This window comes from Eurosta solidaginis, chromosome 4, assembly GCF_040869045.1.
Source record: "Eurosta solidaginis isolate ZX-2024a chromosome 4, ASM4086904v1, whole genome shotgun sequence".
NCBI lineage: Eukaryota > Metazoa > Arthropoda > Insecta > Diptera > Tephritidae > Eurosta > Eurosta solidaginis.
The window spans coordinates 234528939-234544680 of record NC_090322.1 but is presented as its reverse complement, the minus strand read 5'-3'; the positions used below and the strand labels follow the sequence as shown (position 1 = coordinate 234544680).

Here is a 15742-nt window from a genome sequence, read left to right as displayed (position 1 = left end):
ATGCCTCTTGTGTAAGAGGTGTTCTTTCAAGTCTATGTACCAAGTGCCTTAATGCTGCATTTTTATGCTGTTGAGGGTGATTTAAGGTATTGTGTATTATTGTGTCGGTGGCCGTTGACTTTCTATATATGTCATAGTTAAATCTTTTGGCTTCTTTATCAATATTTATCGTGAGGTCTAGATAGTTGATTCCTCCGTCTTTTTCGGTTTTCATTGTAAATTTTATATTTCCGTGCTGCTTGTTGAGGTACTCCAGTACAAGCTCTTCGTTATTAGTAGTTAAAACGCATATTATGTCATGCACGTATCTAGCATAAAATGACACGCCTAATTTGGACTTCAGCCCCTGTATGTACTTTTCTTCCAGATTTTGCATGAACACTTCCATAAGAATTGCTGATGTGGGGCTTCCCATTCCAAGACCGTTTGTTTGTCTATATATTTTATTGTTGAATTGAAAATAGTTTTGACGTAAAGTGGTTCTTAGCGTATTTGTGATTTGCATACTTTTCACTTTGTTTTTTGTGCTATGAACTATTGTTGAGCGAACTATGTCCAAAGTCTCCGATAGTGGTATAGATGGGTATAAATCTTTTATGTCAAAAGATACCAATTTGCTGTTTCTTGTTAGCTCTACGGTCTCGAGTCTCTCTATTAGTTCTGTTGTGTTAGCTATTGCATATTCGTTCCTTAGCTCCAGAGTATCTATCAATATCGTCTTTAAATATTTGGACAGTTTGTAACATGGTGCCAATTTAAAATTAATGATGGGCCTCATTGGCGTGTCCAGCTTGTGGATTTTTGGTAGCGCAACCAGTGGAGGAGCCGAAGGGTTCATTTGGACCAATCTATGTGCCATGTTAGAATCCACTATATTTGTTGCATTTTTTATAGCAACTTTGATTTGTTTTTGGTATTCACCTATGGGATCCTCTCTCATTCTACGACATTTCATTTCCTCCTCTATGAGATCCTCGGTTTTGGATATATATTGCTCTTTTTCGATTAGCACAGTGGTGTTTCCTTTGTCCGCTTTCGTTGTGACAATATTGTTTTTCCTTAGTTTATGCCGTAGATTCTTTATTGTTTTCTCCTCTGTATTCGATTTTTGTCCTTCCTGTGCTTTCTCCTGCTTTTTTATGATTTCCCTGCACATGTGTCTTGCGTGCTCCTGTTCTTCCTGTGGTATCAATGATATTGCGATCTCCGTATCTACAATCGCTTGCTCCGTTTTTTTTTACTGTATTCTGGTCCATGATATTGTGCTTCAGGCCTTTTCGAGAAGTTGTGCCTCTTCCTTGGTAATGGCCACTGTTGTGAGGTTAACGAACTTGTCATACAACTGGTGAGTGTTTTGGTTTTGGTTAAATTGAATTTATTAATATATCCCAGAAAACTGCGAAAAGTGTTAATAAATATAGCATGTTCACAACGTTTCTTCGATAGACGTCGCATCACTGGGAAAATCAATTGCCAAAAGTGGCAATAAGGGGAATTATGATAACAAACGAGTCACTGTTGTAAGTCAAGGCGAATCTATTTAAGGTGAAAGCAAGGAGAATCCATACCAGGTGGAGGCAAAGCGAATTCAACCAATTCGCCGTGCAGAAGAATGTCGAGTCGCAAGAAACATTTTCATTGATTTCGATTAACTGGCATGTTGTAGTACAAGGCGTTATATAGAAAATAATCAAGAGGAAGCAATCAGCTGCTGGGATAACAACACCTGGCACTGAATTTGCCTTGGGTGAAAGCAATGCGAGTTCGCCGTACAGCAGAATGTCAAATGCAAAGAAAAGGAACGGTGATTTCGTTTTACTGGCATCCCACTCTACCAAAGTTTGCCTGGAAAATCGGAAGACCAATCAGCTAATGCGATTGTATTGAATTTGCCTTGTTTGTGATTGTTAGGCCCCTATGCACTAGTGGTGGGTAATGACACTATTTTTTGAGTGTTAACACAGTAGCACAGGCACACTTTGCAGTGTTAACACATTGTGTTGACACAATTGTGTTATAACTGATTATCGAAAGTCGATATGAGTGTTGGCACAATATCAGAGCACAGTACTGTGTTACTTACCTCTAACGCCACGTTTGATGCCATTTAAAAAAGTAAATCATGACAACATTTATCTTCTTTCATACTCCCATGTTTAGGGAATCTACGTTATATAACCACAACTTTTGTTTAAATAGAACATTTTCAACTTACAGTATACATTTTGTGCCCACATATTTTTAACGTAATACACAGGCAAGATTATGAGTACAATCAACACACAAGCAAAACACAAGCACAATGGACTATGTATGTATGAATGTGCACTTACGATCTGAGTGTCATTCTCTGTGCTATGGAAACAGTCAGCTTTGTGCCACCGAGTGTGCCACTGTGTTATAAATTAATCGATAAGTGTGCGTGTGCTTGCCGCACATTACTGAGTGTTAACACAATAACACAGCACAGTGCTGTGTTACTCAGCCTTACTATGCACTCTGGCCTTTATCTAAATCTATTGTGCTGTAGTGACAGCTGAATAGTTAGAACAGCGGAGCCAAAACTTTGCCAATGAAGGAGTTAAGCAGCTCCCGAAATTGATTTCTACAACAAGCGAAGGCAGTTGTCTTAAAGTTTTCTTTCTTCTATTCAGATTTAAAATAAAAATTACAAAAAAATTTTATTTTAAATTCTGTTCCTGAAGGGAGGATCTAGAAAACTTAAGATACAAAAAACCCATTCAATGTACGTCTGTTATTCTGTTTCGAGTTAAGGTTTTTGAGTCGAGCTCGAAAAAGCAAAATTTGAACTCCGATTTCGAATCCGGATGATGTTACTCATTTTAGTACGTATATTTTAACTCGAGGTTTTCTGGGGCTGTTTTATTTTAACACGCTCATAAATGAAAAGTTCCAAAACAAAATGCAATAAGTGACTCATAATAAGTTCCTAGATAAATGAGAAAAAGTGCTCAGTCTTAAAAGCAGCCCGGGCGGCCGCAGTGGTCTTCAGCTCCCGGGCAAAGTAACATCAAAATTTAAAAAGAAGTTTTTTAATTAGAATTCTTTGTCCTAATTTTCTGCCCTACAGATGCCGTTCGAAGTCGGCATGAAATATATACATAGGTCCCATCCCACCAATTTGTGGGAAAATTAAATGAAGCACGACGCAAATTGGATGAGAAGGTCAGCCCAAATCTCCTCGGAGGTAAATCACGCCAAGTATTTTTTTTTTACTTATGATTTTATGGGAGAACATACATGCAGCCAAAAATAACATTTATCGAACAAATGCATTTGAAGTTTAGACCGATTGTGGCCTGTAATTATTGAGTTTTGATCTGAAAAAACTTATTTATTCCAGTTTGGTTTGAATTATTTTGCCATTTCTGCGTTTTGTTTTGAAAGTTATTGGATTTTGTGCACTTTGGTGTGAATAAATAAAAGATAAATGTAAGGCGCGATAACCTCCGAAGAGATCTAAGGCCGAGCTTCTCTTCCAAATTGCGTCGTGCTCCTCTTGATTTTCCCTACAAATTGGCCGGACGGGACCTACATGTTTTATGTCGACTCCGAACGGCATCTGCAAGGCAGATGAGTTTTCACTGAGAGCTTTTCATGGCAGAAATACACTCGGAGCGCTTGCCAAACACTGTCGAGGGGCGACCCCGCTTAGAAAAATTTTCTTCTAATTGAAAAACCTTATGTTCTAAAATTTTGATGTTGCTTTGCATACGGTGTGGTAGGCGGAGCTCGCTAACATCACACCACGGTGGCCGCCCAAGTATTTTTTAAGATTTTTTGAAGCTTCTCGAACCCCCTTATCTGAACGATCGGTTGTACGGGATATACATTATATATAGCTCCGATCGAAATGATTTTTACAGGAAATCTTCTATGATATATTAGAATATATATGACCAAGTTTCACGTTTTTATATTGGAAATTAAGGGAGAAATGGCCAAAAATCTTTCTATCTGAACGATCGGTTGTATGGGATATAACTATATATAGCTCCGAACAAAGTGATTTTTTCAGGATATCTTCTATGATATATTAGAATAAATATCACCAAGTTTAACGTTTTTACATTGGAAATTAAGGAAGAAATGGCAAAAAATCTTTCTATCTGAATGATCGGTTGTATGGGATATAACTATATAGCTCCGATCAAAGTGATTTTTTCAAGATATCTTCTATAATATATTAGAATATATATCACCGAGTTTCACGTTTATACTTTCTAAATTGCGGCAGGAATGACCAAAATCGTCTTATTTGAACGATCGGTTGTGTGGGATATATATATGTTATAGTGGTCCGATCCTACCGGATCCGCCAAATGTCTAATATAATACAAAATACATCCCTGTGCCAAATTTTATTGAGATATCTCAAAATTTTAGGGACTAGTTTGCGTTCAAACAGACATACGGACGGACATGGCTATATTAACTCAGTTCGTGGCCCTGATCTATTCGGTATATTTAATGGTGAATCTATCTTCTATATTTCTCAACGTTACAAACAGCGGACCAAAGTTAATATACCATTTCATGTTCATGAAAGGTATAAATATGTATGAAATTATTGTGTTTTGCTTTGAAAGGCGGTATTGGAATTTTCCAGAAAGGCTAAATTTTTTAGTATTTACTTCGCATTAAGATTATTTAGAAAGTGAAGTTAAATTACATCCATATCTAAAAAAAAAAAGTTAGGTGTGCACTTATTGCGTTTTGGTTTGAACTCCTCATATCTACATTACATATTTACATCGGTTTGCTCATTCACTGCCATATTTAACATCATTTGCATCAAAGTTTAAGTACTCTCTAGAGTTTTAAAGCAACTATAGAAAGATATTTGAAGTTTCAAGAAGGATAGTTCACTAGTGATTACATAATAAACCTAGTAAATATTTTCTTTTAAATTTAGAGAGTTATTTAAATATTAAAAGCATATATACATATATACATGTGGAATTATGATTATTCAAAATTGTTGGTTAGACTTATTGTAATTGTTTTTTGGGTTAAAAGTGACTCAACTAAGTAAAGTAAGGTGCAGGAAGCACTGGTGAAAGAACAAACATCAAATAATGGCTGTGATTTATCTCCGATGAGATCTAGGCCGAGCTTATTTTCCAATTTGCGTCGTGCTCCTTTTAATTTTCCCTACAAATTGGCAGAACAGGACCTACAAGTTTTATGTCCGTCCGAACGCTAACTGCAAAGCAGATCAATTTTCACTGAAAAACGTTTCATCGCAGAAATACACTCATAGTGTTTGCGAAATCACTTTCGAGAGCCTACGCCGATTGGAATTTTTTTTCTAATTGAAAAAACCTTTTTCTAAATTTCTGATATTACTTCGACATAGTTTAAGTATTAATTTTCTTTATAATGACAACACTTTCATCTAAATGACCAAAAAACCACGAAATTATTAGCCGTGTTTTTTATTACATGTATATTAGAGCGGGTCAAATTTTTTGCTCATCAGGAGTATAGCAAAAACGTAATCTACAGATGATTCTAAGAAAAATTGCTGAAGACATCATAGCTCTAAGTCCGATTTCGAGGTCCCCACTTTTGAAAAATAGATATTTTGCCTTTGAATGTAGGGTTTGCCCAAAAAATCTTCATATCTTCTGATAGAATTATAGGAAAAATATCATATTGGGCTTACTTTAAAGGTATTTTAGGTATATTTCAGAATCTGTATTAAATCTATAGTGATTTTAAATTTTAGTAGAGATATCAGGCTTAAATTATGAGAAATTAGCCTAAAATTAACTTTTAACTACTATATTATCATTTTTAACAAATTTCTTATGAAACATTTTTTTTCTTTACAGCTAAAATAAGTTGAGAACATTTCCAACATGGTCTAATTACTAGAAGTTTGGTCTCCAATTATGACAGAGCTTTGACACTGCCAAATTGACAAATCTGGACGGGTTGCTTTTACGAAATATGGAAAACTGGGAATAATTCAATCCCCTTCAGCGAAAATTGTAGTAGAAAAGTACATTTAGTTTAGTACTGATAATAAATTTGTAAATGCCAACAGGTTTTGGGGGAAATAATTCTTTTTCTACTAAACTTCTTTCAGAATTTGTTTGAAGAATGCGATACGTTAGAATTTTATTCAAAAATACACCATCTCAAAATTTGTTTCAAAAACTCTTTATATGAGCATAAGATCAATGCATTTTGACACAAGAGGGAGTTAATGAAAAGCAATCTGAAATAAGGTGCTCTTCAATCTTATTCTAATATAGGTCGTTTTTGTGACAAATACTGAAACGATTTCGAACTGGCAGCCGACATGGGGTGGCAAAAAAAAAATAAAAGAAAATAAATGGCTTATTGTTTTAGAACTTTATATTCCGGCCTTGACTTTGACAGGGAGTATTCACCTTTTTATAAGCTTTTTTATACTTTCACTTGGCTGTTGTTTGTAATCAAATCTTGCAAGTTAAATTTGATACACTTCCCCGTGTCCGATGGAGCTGAAATTTTGCACACATGTATAACTCCGATGACAATGCAATATTACTTTGCGAGAATTCGATAAATTAATCGATAACAGAGTTATCGGTAAAGATTTGTGCTCACAAGGGAATAAAAGCTAAGTCCTTTGTTTAAAGGGATGGTGAATAACTTAGAGCGGCTCAAGAACGAGGTAATTTCGCTTTGTTTGTGTATACAACGAACGTAGAGGTTAGGCTGTTATTCCTCAATGCTGCATACGTTTCTACGCAATTGATTTTGTTTTATAGATTTAACCCACAGAGCAGAGATCTGCAATGAGTAGTTGTAAACTGAAACGCGACATAGGCAAAGTCACAATAAAATATGATTTTAAGTTAGTTAGCACTGTTTGACACAATTTTATATGTGCTCTCTGTCAAAAATGCTTCAACTAAATTAGTCACATTTTATTTCGATTATGAATATGCCCCAATATTTTCGCATCATGATATAAAAAATCGTGTACTCATACCAGTGCACGGACTTTTAAAAAGAGAATGTTGGTAGACGAAAAATTAAAATAGTGGTAGAAGTTGGTAGATTTTTTTTCCAAGAAAACAATAGCTACACTTTATATTTGTACAGAACAATTCATATTTTATTGTAAAACAAATAAAGCACATTTCACGGAAATAACACTTTAAAAAACAAGTAAACAAAACAAAAAAATTAATGTAAATTTGTATATATATATAGCTTATGCCTATATGATACTTGCTCTTTTTCTGTATTTTGAGCTTGAAATACTGAGGAAAATTTAGCGATACGTCTCATTACAACAACAATTTTCCAATGTACCAGTATTTTTCTGCCACACTGGTATGTTATCGTTTACTTAAAACTTTTTTATTTTCGTTCAAAATTATTCATTAATACCTGATGGAAATAGCGCAGGAAAATATTTGCGAGTAGATTACTACTACTTTCTTTCATAAAAAAATGTATTTCTTGTATTGAGTTTGTGCACACATTTTTCAAAAGAAAAACCAAATTTTCGACAAAAGAAAATTGGCAGAAAAAAACAAAAGAAAAATCTAGTGCCATATGTGTGTTATTAAAAAGAAGGAACAAAATCACCTTCTACATATTAAATGTAAGGCGCGATAACCTCCGAAGAGATCTAAGGCCGAGCTTCTCTTCCAATTTGCGTCGTGCTCCTCTTGATTTTTCCCTACAAAATGGCCAGACGGGACCTACATGTTTTATGCCGACTCCGAACGGCATCTGCAAGGCAGATGAGTTTTCACTGAGAGCTTTTCATGGCAGAAATACAATCGGAGCGCTTGCCAGACACTGCCGAGGGGCGACCCCGCTTAGAAAAATTTTCTTCTAATTGAAAAATCTTATTTCTAAAATTTTGATGTTGCTTTGCCCGGGAGTTGAACTCAGGGCATACGGTGTGATAGGCGGAGCACGCTACCATCACACCACGGTGGCCGCCAAGATCATATCTATTCACTCAAATTTTTAAGCCAATTTTCTTCTAGAAGAGTCTTTTCAGTTCCCAATTTTATCCATCCTTTAAGAATATCGTCGGAAAATATTTTTTCTATTTTTTCCTAATCATATAGCATCAATGATCGTTGTCATTTCACTAGATTGAATATTTTTTGCATCAAAATATTCCAAAAGGTGTAATTTTTCGTCTTCGAAATTGAATCGTTTCTTAATTTCCTTACAAAGGCAAATGTTGGTAGATTTTTTGGCTTTGGTGGTAGAAGTGGTAGAAAATGAAAATGGGCTAAAAAGTTGGTAGATCTACCAATAAAGTGGTAAAGTCCGTGCACTGACTCATACTCAGTCAGGGTTATTTAAACGTAGCGATTCGTGTCAGTAATTTGGATGAGAGTCTCTTTCATCCTGACACCGCGTTAGCGTTGAACGCGAAAGATCTGACAACTGAAGATACTGATATCCGAAGTGAAGCCACTTTTCGCAAACACATACGATATGTTTTCTCGAAAATCTGTATATTCATGTGTATGTATGGATGTATTTAACGTTCTGTTGTTGCAAGAATACGTGAACATGTGTATGCACATATCTACAAATTCATTTGAATGGGTTGAACAAAGCATGGGGCGCATTCCAAAAAAAAGCACAACTGCTGGCGAAGTTGATTAGTGATAACTTCGTGGAACGCACAGTTGCATCTTACGACAAATTAGTGAGCATAAAAATTTTCCGCTTTCCGTTTTTATCGATTGGTTGGTGACAGTTGGCTCAAGGTATCGTTTCAAAAGCAAAATTTCTTTTACTCAGCTGATAACTTATTATTAGCAAGATCAATTAATTGATGGAACAAAAAACAATGATCAGATTGATGTTAATAATATAATACACTCAGACATTAACAAAACAGGAGGTCTTCCAAAAGAACAGGAAATATTTGCTGGTGCTAAAGTTATGTTGAGATCTAACGTTGGCGTTGCTAAGGGACTTGTAAATGGAGCAACATCACTGAAATTATATGGCCATATTACACACGTACTCAACTATACCATAACGATATACCATCGGTTCGCGTAGATTTTAGTAACGATGGCGTTCACATAATACAGCCTAAATCAATACAAAGTTGACTTCGAAGAAACTCTGTAATGTTGATGCATTAAAAGAAATGGATAGCATTAGAAACGTTACAAATAACTAAGTAAAGATTACATAATTAATTTAAACAATATTGTACCCTACCAGAAATTAAAAAAAAATGATATTTAAATTAAATTTAAGAAAAAAGCTTTTCTAAGAACAACCTTTTATTACTTGTTGATAAAATTAACTAAAAAGTAAAAAATTAAATTAAAGAAAAAAAACTTTTTAAAAATAAGATTTTATTATTAGTTAATAAAATTAACTAAAAGGTAAAGAAATATAACACTATAAGTTCATTGTAACCTTTAACGGTAATTAGGCTTCTTCGTCTGCCACAAAAAGATTCCATATTGTACATAATTATATAATTTTAAGATTAAAACTTTACACCTAAATTATTAAATCTTTCAGTTTATATCACAGTCCTAATTGTTCTAATAAAAGCGTGTTAAATTTTGATGGTATAATTAAGAACATTTAGGAGTTCATTTTCTTGCTATCACAATGTAACACGCTTTTATTGGAACAATTAGCACTGTGATAAAACTGTAAGATTTAATGATTTAGCAGTAAAGTTTTAATCTTAAAAATATATAATTATGTAAAATATGGAATCTTTTTGTGGCAGACGAAGAAGCCTAATTATCGTTATACTTTACAATGAAATTATCAAGTGTTATGTTTCTTTACAGTCAATTTATTTTTTACTTTTTACTTAATTTTATTAGCCAATAATAAAAGCTTATTTAAAAAAATTTGTTTTTTCTTTAATTTTATTATTCTGAAAGCTCTTCTCCGTTAAGTATTCATGGATGTGTTCCGGATAAACCATTAATTTAGAATATTCGGAACACGTTCAAATAAGTATATACATAATATTTCAAATATAAATCGATTCCCCAAATTCTTAAACGGAGACGAATGTTCCGAATATACGGAAAGAATAAGTTACATGCTCAATGAGTACATTTCCTTATGGCATTTCCATTATTTACTAAATCAAGGCATTTTTACGTGAATCGATTTACTAGTCGAGTTTTTGACGTTGAACGATGAATTTTGAATTGGTTTAGATTTCGTATGTTCATAGGTTTACGAAAGTGCACGACTTCTTCGTGTCCGTACTATTCATAAAACCTATTTTCATGCATAGTTAATAACTTCATCATAAAATTCTAAAAAAATTTTCTAAGGAATTATGCTATTCAGTACTTATCGGGTATTTATAAACCGATTGCTTCCTATTTTTACTACTAATATTTTTCGAAAAATCGCAAAGAAAGAACACAGTTAACGGATGGCAGTTCGATTTGGCAGCAAAATGGCTGCAATTGAATCATGTATTTCCAACAACTTTCATTCAGACAGTTTTTCTTTTTCGAATTCGTTTTAGTAGAAAAAAATTTTCAGAAAAAAACCTATATTTTCAAGTAATAAGCAAACATTTTTTTCTACTAAAACGAATTCAAACAAGTAAGGAAGGCTAAGTTCAGGTGTAACCGAACATTACATACTCAGCTGAGAGCTTTGGAGACAAAATAAGGGAAAATCCCGATTTAGCAAAATGAACCTAGGGTAACCGTGGAATGTGTTTGTATTACATGGGTTTCAAATGGAAGGTATTAAAGAGTATTTTAAAAGGGAGTGGGTCTTAGTTCTATGGGTGGACGCCTTTTCGAGATATCGCCATAGAGGTGGACCAGGGGTGACTCTATAATGTGTGTTGTACGATATGGGTATCAAATGAAAGGTGTTAATGAGTATTTTAAAAGGGAGTTGGCCTTAGTTCTATAGGTGGACGCCTTTTCGAGATATCGCCATAAAGGTGGACCAGGGGTGACTCTAGAATGCGCTTGTACGAAATGGGTATTAAATGAAAGGTGTTAATGATTATTTAAAACGCAGTTGGCCTTAGTTCTATAGGGGCCACATTTTCGAGATATCGCAATAAGGGTGGACCAGGGGTGACTCTAGAATGTGTTTGTACAATATGGGTATCAAATTAAAGGTATTAATGAGGGTTTTAAAAGGGATTGGCCCTTATTTGTGTATGTTTAGGCGTTTTCGAGATATCGACCAAAATGTGGATCAGGGTGACCTAGAACATCATCTGTCGGGTACCGCTAATTTATTTATATATGTCATACCACGAACAGTATTCCTGCCAAGATTCCAAAAACTTTTGATTTCGTCCTGCAGAATTTTTTAATTTTCTTCTATTTAATATGGTAGGTGTCACACCCATTTTACAAAGTTTTTTCTAAAGTTATATTTTGCGTCAATAAACCAATCCAATTCCCATGTTTCATCTCTTTTTTCATTTTTGGTACAGAATTATGGCATTTTTTTCATTTTTCGTAATTTTGGATATCGAAAAAGTGGGCGTGGCCATAATCGGATTTCGGTTATTTTCCGAATAATTACGTGAACTAAGTTTAGTAAAGATATATCGACTTTTTTTATCGTGTTAACGGCCGAGCGGAAGGACAGACGGTTGACTGTGAGTAAAAACTGGGCGTGGCTTCAACCGATTTCGCCCATTTTAACAGAAAACAGTTATCGTCATAGAATCTATGCAAGGATGGGTACATTTTTGTTCGACTTATGGCCTTAAAAGTATTCTAGACGAATTAAATGAAAAAGGGCGGAACCACGCCCATTTTGAAATTTCCTTTTATTTTCGTATTTTGTTGCACCATATCATTACTGGAGTTGGATGCCGACATAATTTACTTATAGACTGTAAAGATATTAAATTTTTTGTTAAAATTTGACTTAAAAAAAATTTTTTTTTTAAAAGTGGGCGTGTTCGTCATCCGATTTTGCTAATTTTTATTTAGCACTCATATAGTAATAGGGGTAACGTGCCTGCCAAATTTCATCATGATATCTTCAACGACAGCTTGCAAAGCTTTAAAATTACCTTATTTTAAAAGTGGGCGGTGCCACGCCCATTGTTCAAAATTTTACTGATTTTCGATTTTGCGTCATAAGGTCAACGCACCTACCAAGTTTCATCGCTTTACCCGTCTTTGGTAATGAATTACATTTCGCACTTTTTCTGTTTTTCGAAATTTTCGATATCGAAAAAGTGGGTGTGGTTGTAGTCCGATTTCGTTCATTTTGAATAGCGATCTGAGATGAACGCGCAGGAACCTACATACCAAATTTCATCAAGATACCTCAAAATTTACTCAAGTTATCGTGTTAAGGGACGGACGGACGGACGGACGGACATGGCTAAATGAAATTCTTTTTTCGCCCAGATCATTTTGATATATAGAAGTCTATATCTACCTCGATTAGTTTATGCCGTTACGGATTACCATTATGCGAACAAAGTTAATATATTCTGTGAGCTCTGCTCAGCTGAGTATAAAAAGGAAAAATTGTCTGAATGAAAGTTGTTGGAAATGTTCTGAACTTATTTTAGCTGTAAAGAAACAAAATTTTCCATAAGAAGTTTGTTAAAAATTTCTTCTAAAAATTCAAAAACCCTATAGATTTAATACAGATTCTGAAATATACGTAAAATACCTTTAAAGTAAGCCCAATAAGATATTTTTCCTATAAATCTATCAGAAGCTATGAAGATTTTTTGGACAAACCCTACATTCAAATGCAAAATATCTATTTTGCAAAAGTGGGGACCTCGAAATCGGACTTAGAGCTATGGTGTATTCAGCAATTTTTCTTAGAATCATCTGTATATTACGTTTTTGCTATACTCCTTATGGGAAAAAATCCATCCATACAATTTGACCCGCTCTAGTGTATATACACTAGTAACTCGATTCTTGCACGTAATGGAAACCGGGCTCAATGCAAGTTTTGAGGTTGCCGCAAGCACCAATTTTTTTTTTTCGTATGATATAAAAGACAATTTTATGAAAAATTTGGTTAGAAAATAAGTTTATAATTTTTAATATGTATTTTAATTCAAAACGCTTAAGTTTAATTCGTACATATACATAAATATAGAAAGACTCACATACTATATGTGGAACTAAAAAGATTAAAAATTTTTGTTTGTTTGGTACAAGCTTGCTTGTTAAGTATTACGCTGCTCTAAGTCTCTGGATCGTCATAATATAATGTCTAAAGAGGCGTTATTTTGATCAGCCCATTCTAAGCAAATATTGTATGCTGATATTGACTCTTCCGACTTAGCATACTTAAAATGTCAGCTTTTTGTTTTATTCTAAACAACGTAAATTTTTTCTCTGCCATTATGAGACTGCACCACTCAATAAAACGCCAGTTAAAACTGATTCAAATGTCCAAAAATACACGTGCGTAAGAGAATTAGCCAATCACAACAATTCATTAGCGAAATAAATCGGGACTTCCCGAATTTTATTGAATCTAAGGAATCGTTACCAAAAGCAACAAGGAAATGTCGCAAGTATCGAGTTCAAATTTTTTGGATGTCACAAGTACCGAGTATGTAATGGAAACGTTTTCTATGTTGCAAGAATCGAGGTGTGCAAGTACCGAGTATGTGCACGAATCGAGTTACTACTGTATATCTACATTTGCGTGTAAGAAAAAAACGTTTATCACCACTTATGGTTGGTATTTCAGTTTAAACTCTAGTTAAAGTTGACTAGAGTTTAACCTTGCCACTTTGTTCGATAACATACAATTGTGCTACTCATCTCAGCTTAAGAGGCCGAAGTGGCAGGGTTAAACCTAGTCAACTTTAACTGTATTTTAAACTTGCACGGAAAAACCCGGCCTTAGATAATGTTTAGGAGACACATCTAGCGGCAATTATTAAAGACTCGTGGCAGTGGTAAATAACTCGCTACAAAAGGAGTGTACTGTACAGCAGAGACACGCCGCTCTGTTGGTCATGTGTATAACCTATAGCTGAATCGGTTGCGAAGAATAGTGACACACTCTTTTCGGTCATAGAAGTGGAAAATGGGGCAGGGATAAAAATAAGACACACATTTCAGTTGCAACAGAGTATAATGCATACCGAAATTTAGCAGTACTAACTTTCTGCTTAACAATTTCATAAGTTTAGATAAAGTTCAAGTGCATATGTGTACACATGTAAGAAAACAGCAGTTGTTATGTACCGCTTTCGGTGTAAACTTGAGGTGAACCCTTATTTTCTAGTAAACTTTTTGTGAATATGTTCGTTTGTATGAGTACTATTTTAAAAATACTCAAAATGAAATTTATTTCATGCCGTTGAGCGAACTCACCGAAGAACCCACTACATTGAAGAATAAGCATTTATATTAAAAATGGAAAATTATACATAAACACGCACTCAACACTGACAAGGACGCAAGCAACAGCCGTAAAACTATGACTTTCGGAAGCACTTGACACTTGCACATAAAGTGTTGATGCAAATGAATGTGATAGCGTGTTACTTATAAAAGGTAATATTTGCTATGGTTGAAGAAACATGAGAACTACATAACACTTAAAAACGAGTGTTTAAATTGTTTACCTTTAAACATTATCATCAACACTAAATGGCGTTTGAACGGCTAAGAATTTTTTGTTCGTTGACGGGAAAGTCACGCCTGTCATGGACAAATGCGGGTTTGGTGGATCTGCTTCCTTGATTATCACAAAATTTGAATGGTGCTTCTGATTAATGGCCTAGGGAGTGGAGTAGACTGTAATTATGTGACTGGTTCTCTTTACCGGCGTGGTAAGGACCACGTGCATCTATCAAATTAGTGAAGGTTTCCTTGAGCTCGAGTGTATTCCATTAGTATCATAACATGACCCAACCTTCGTATTTTTCATATCTTTATCCAATCCAGAAAAAGCAAAACCTATATCTCGTGTGTTCAGTTCAATAAAAATAACATCTCAACATACTCGGGGAAATTGCAGGCAATTATAAGGGATAATACTTTCGCGAATTAGATCGGCGACTATAATTATCTTCTCCAGAATGAAGTTTAAGTAAACACTTGACAGGCAGCCGCTTTGTTCGAAGGACGCTGAGATGGCTTTCTCAATCCCTACGACTTTGATGTGTGAGTTGCTCTGTTTGCAAAGCCGTTTACGAACTTACATTCAGATGTAGCAACATTCAGGTAAGTCATGTTAGCGCTGCTAAAATCTGCTTTGCAGTCAAGAAAGAAGCAATACGGTGTACATTCTTTTATTTCGAGCTTATTCCAGGATTTGATTTAACTTAAAATTCTGCTAGGTAGAGATTTATTAGGTCTGAAGCTGTACTCCCAAGGTAGAATCAATTCGTTTTCTTTGGCCTTCAGTTATACTAATCTGAATGTTTCCTCGGCTTGTGAGATCGCATTTCTTGTGGATTGAGCAAAGCGCATTTAAACTAGAGATGCCACGAATAGTGAATTGGCCGAATACCGAATATTCGGCAACGCTGTCGGCCGAAGCGCCGAATATTAGGCCGCCGAATATTCGGCACGAAATACATGCTTGTCGGGCGAGTTAGTTATGATGAATCTTAGTTGTGATGAATCTAGTAGTACCGATGACGATTCTTCTCCAGTTCATAAGAAAAGAAACTTGAATGAAAATGATAGGACTACTGAAATACACGACAGTTTCTGGAACTGCCTTGAGGAAGTCGCTACAGATAATACGCGAAATGCTA

General features: G+C 34.8%; 1 protein-coding gene across 5 annotated transcripts in view; it reads right to left on the bottom strand.

Moving 5' to 3' along the window:
• Nucleotides 1-15742, bottom strand: part of LOC137251077 (otoferlin-like) — a 635511-nt gene that overhangs the window by 424829 nt on the left and 194940 nt on the right. Inside the window, exon 1 of one of the 5 annotated variants that reach the window (XM_067785047.1) lies at nt 2216-2310. The exons of the other annotated variants lie outside the window; for them this stretch is intronic. Within the exon in view, the coding sequence (XP_067641148.1) occupies nt 2216-2237 (22 nt within the window). The 5' untranslated portion in view covers nt 2238-2310. Of the gene's footprint in view, nt 1-2215; nt 2311-15742 lie in introns of those variants that run through there. 5 annotated transcript variants of the gene reach the window in all.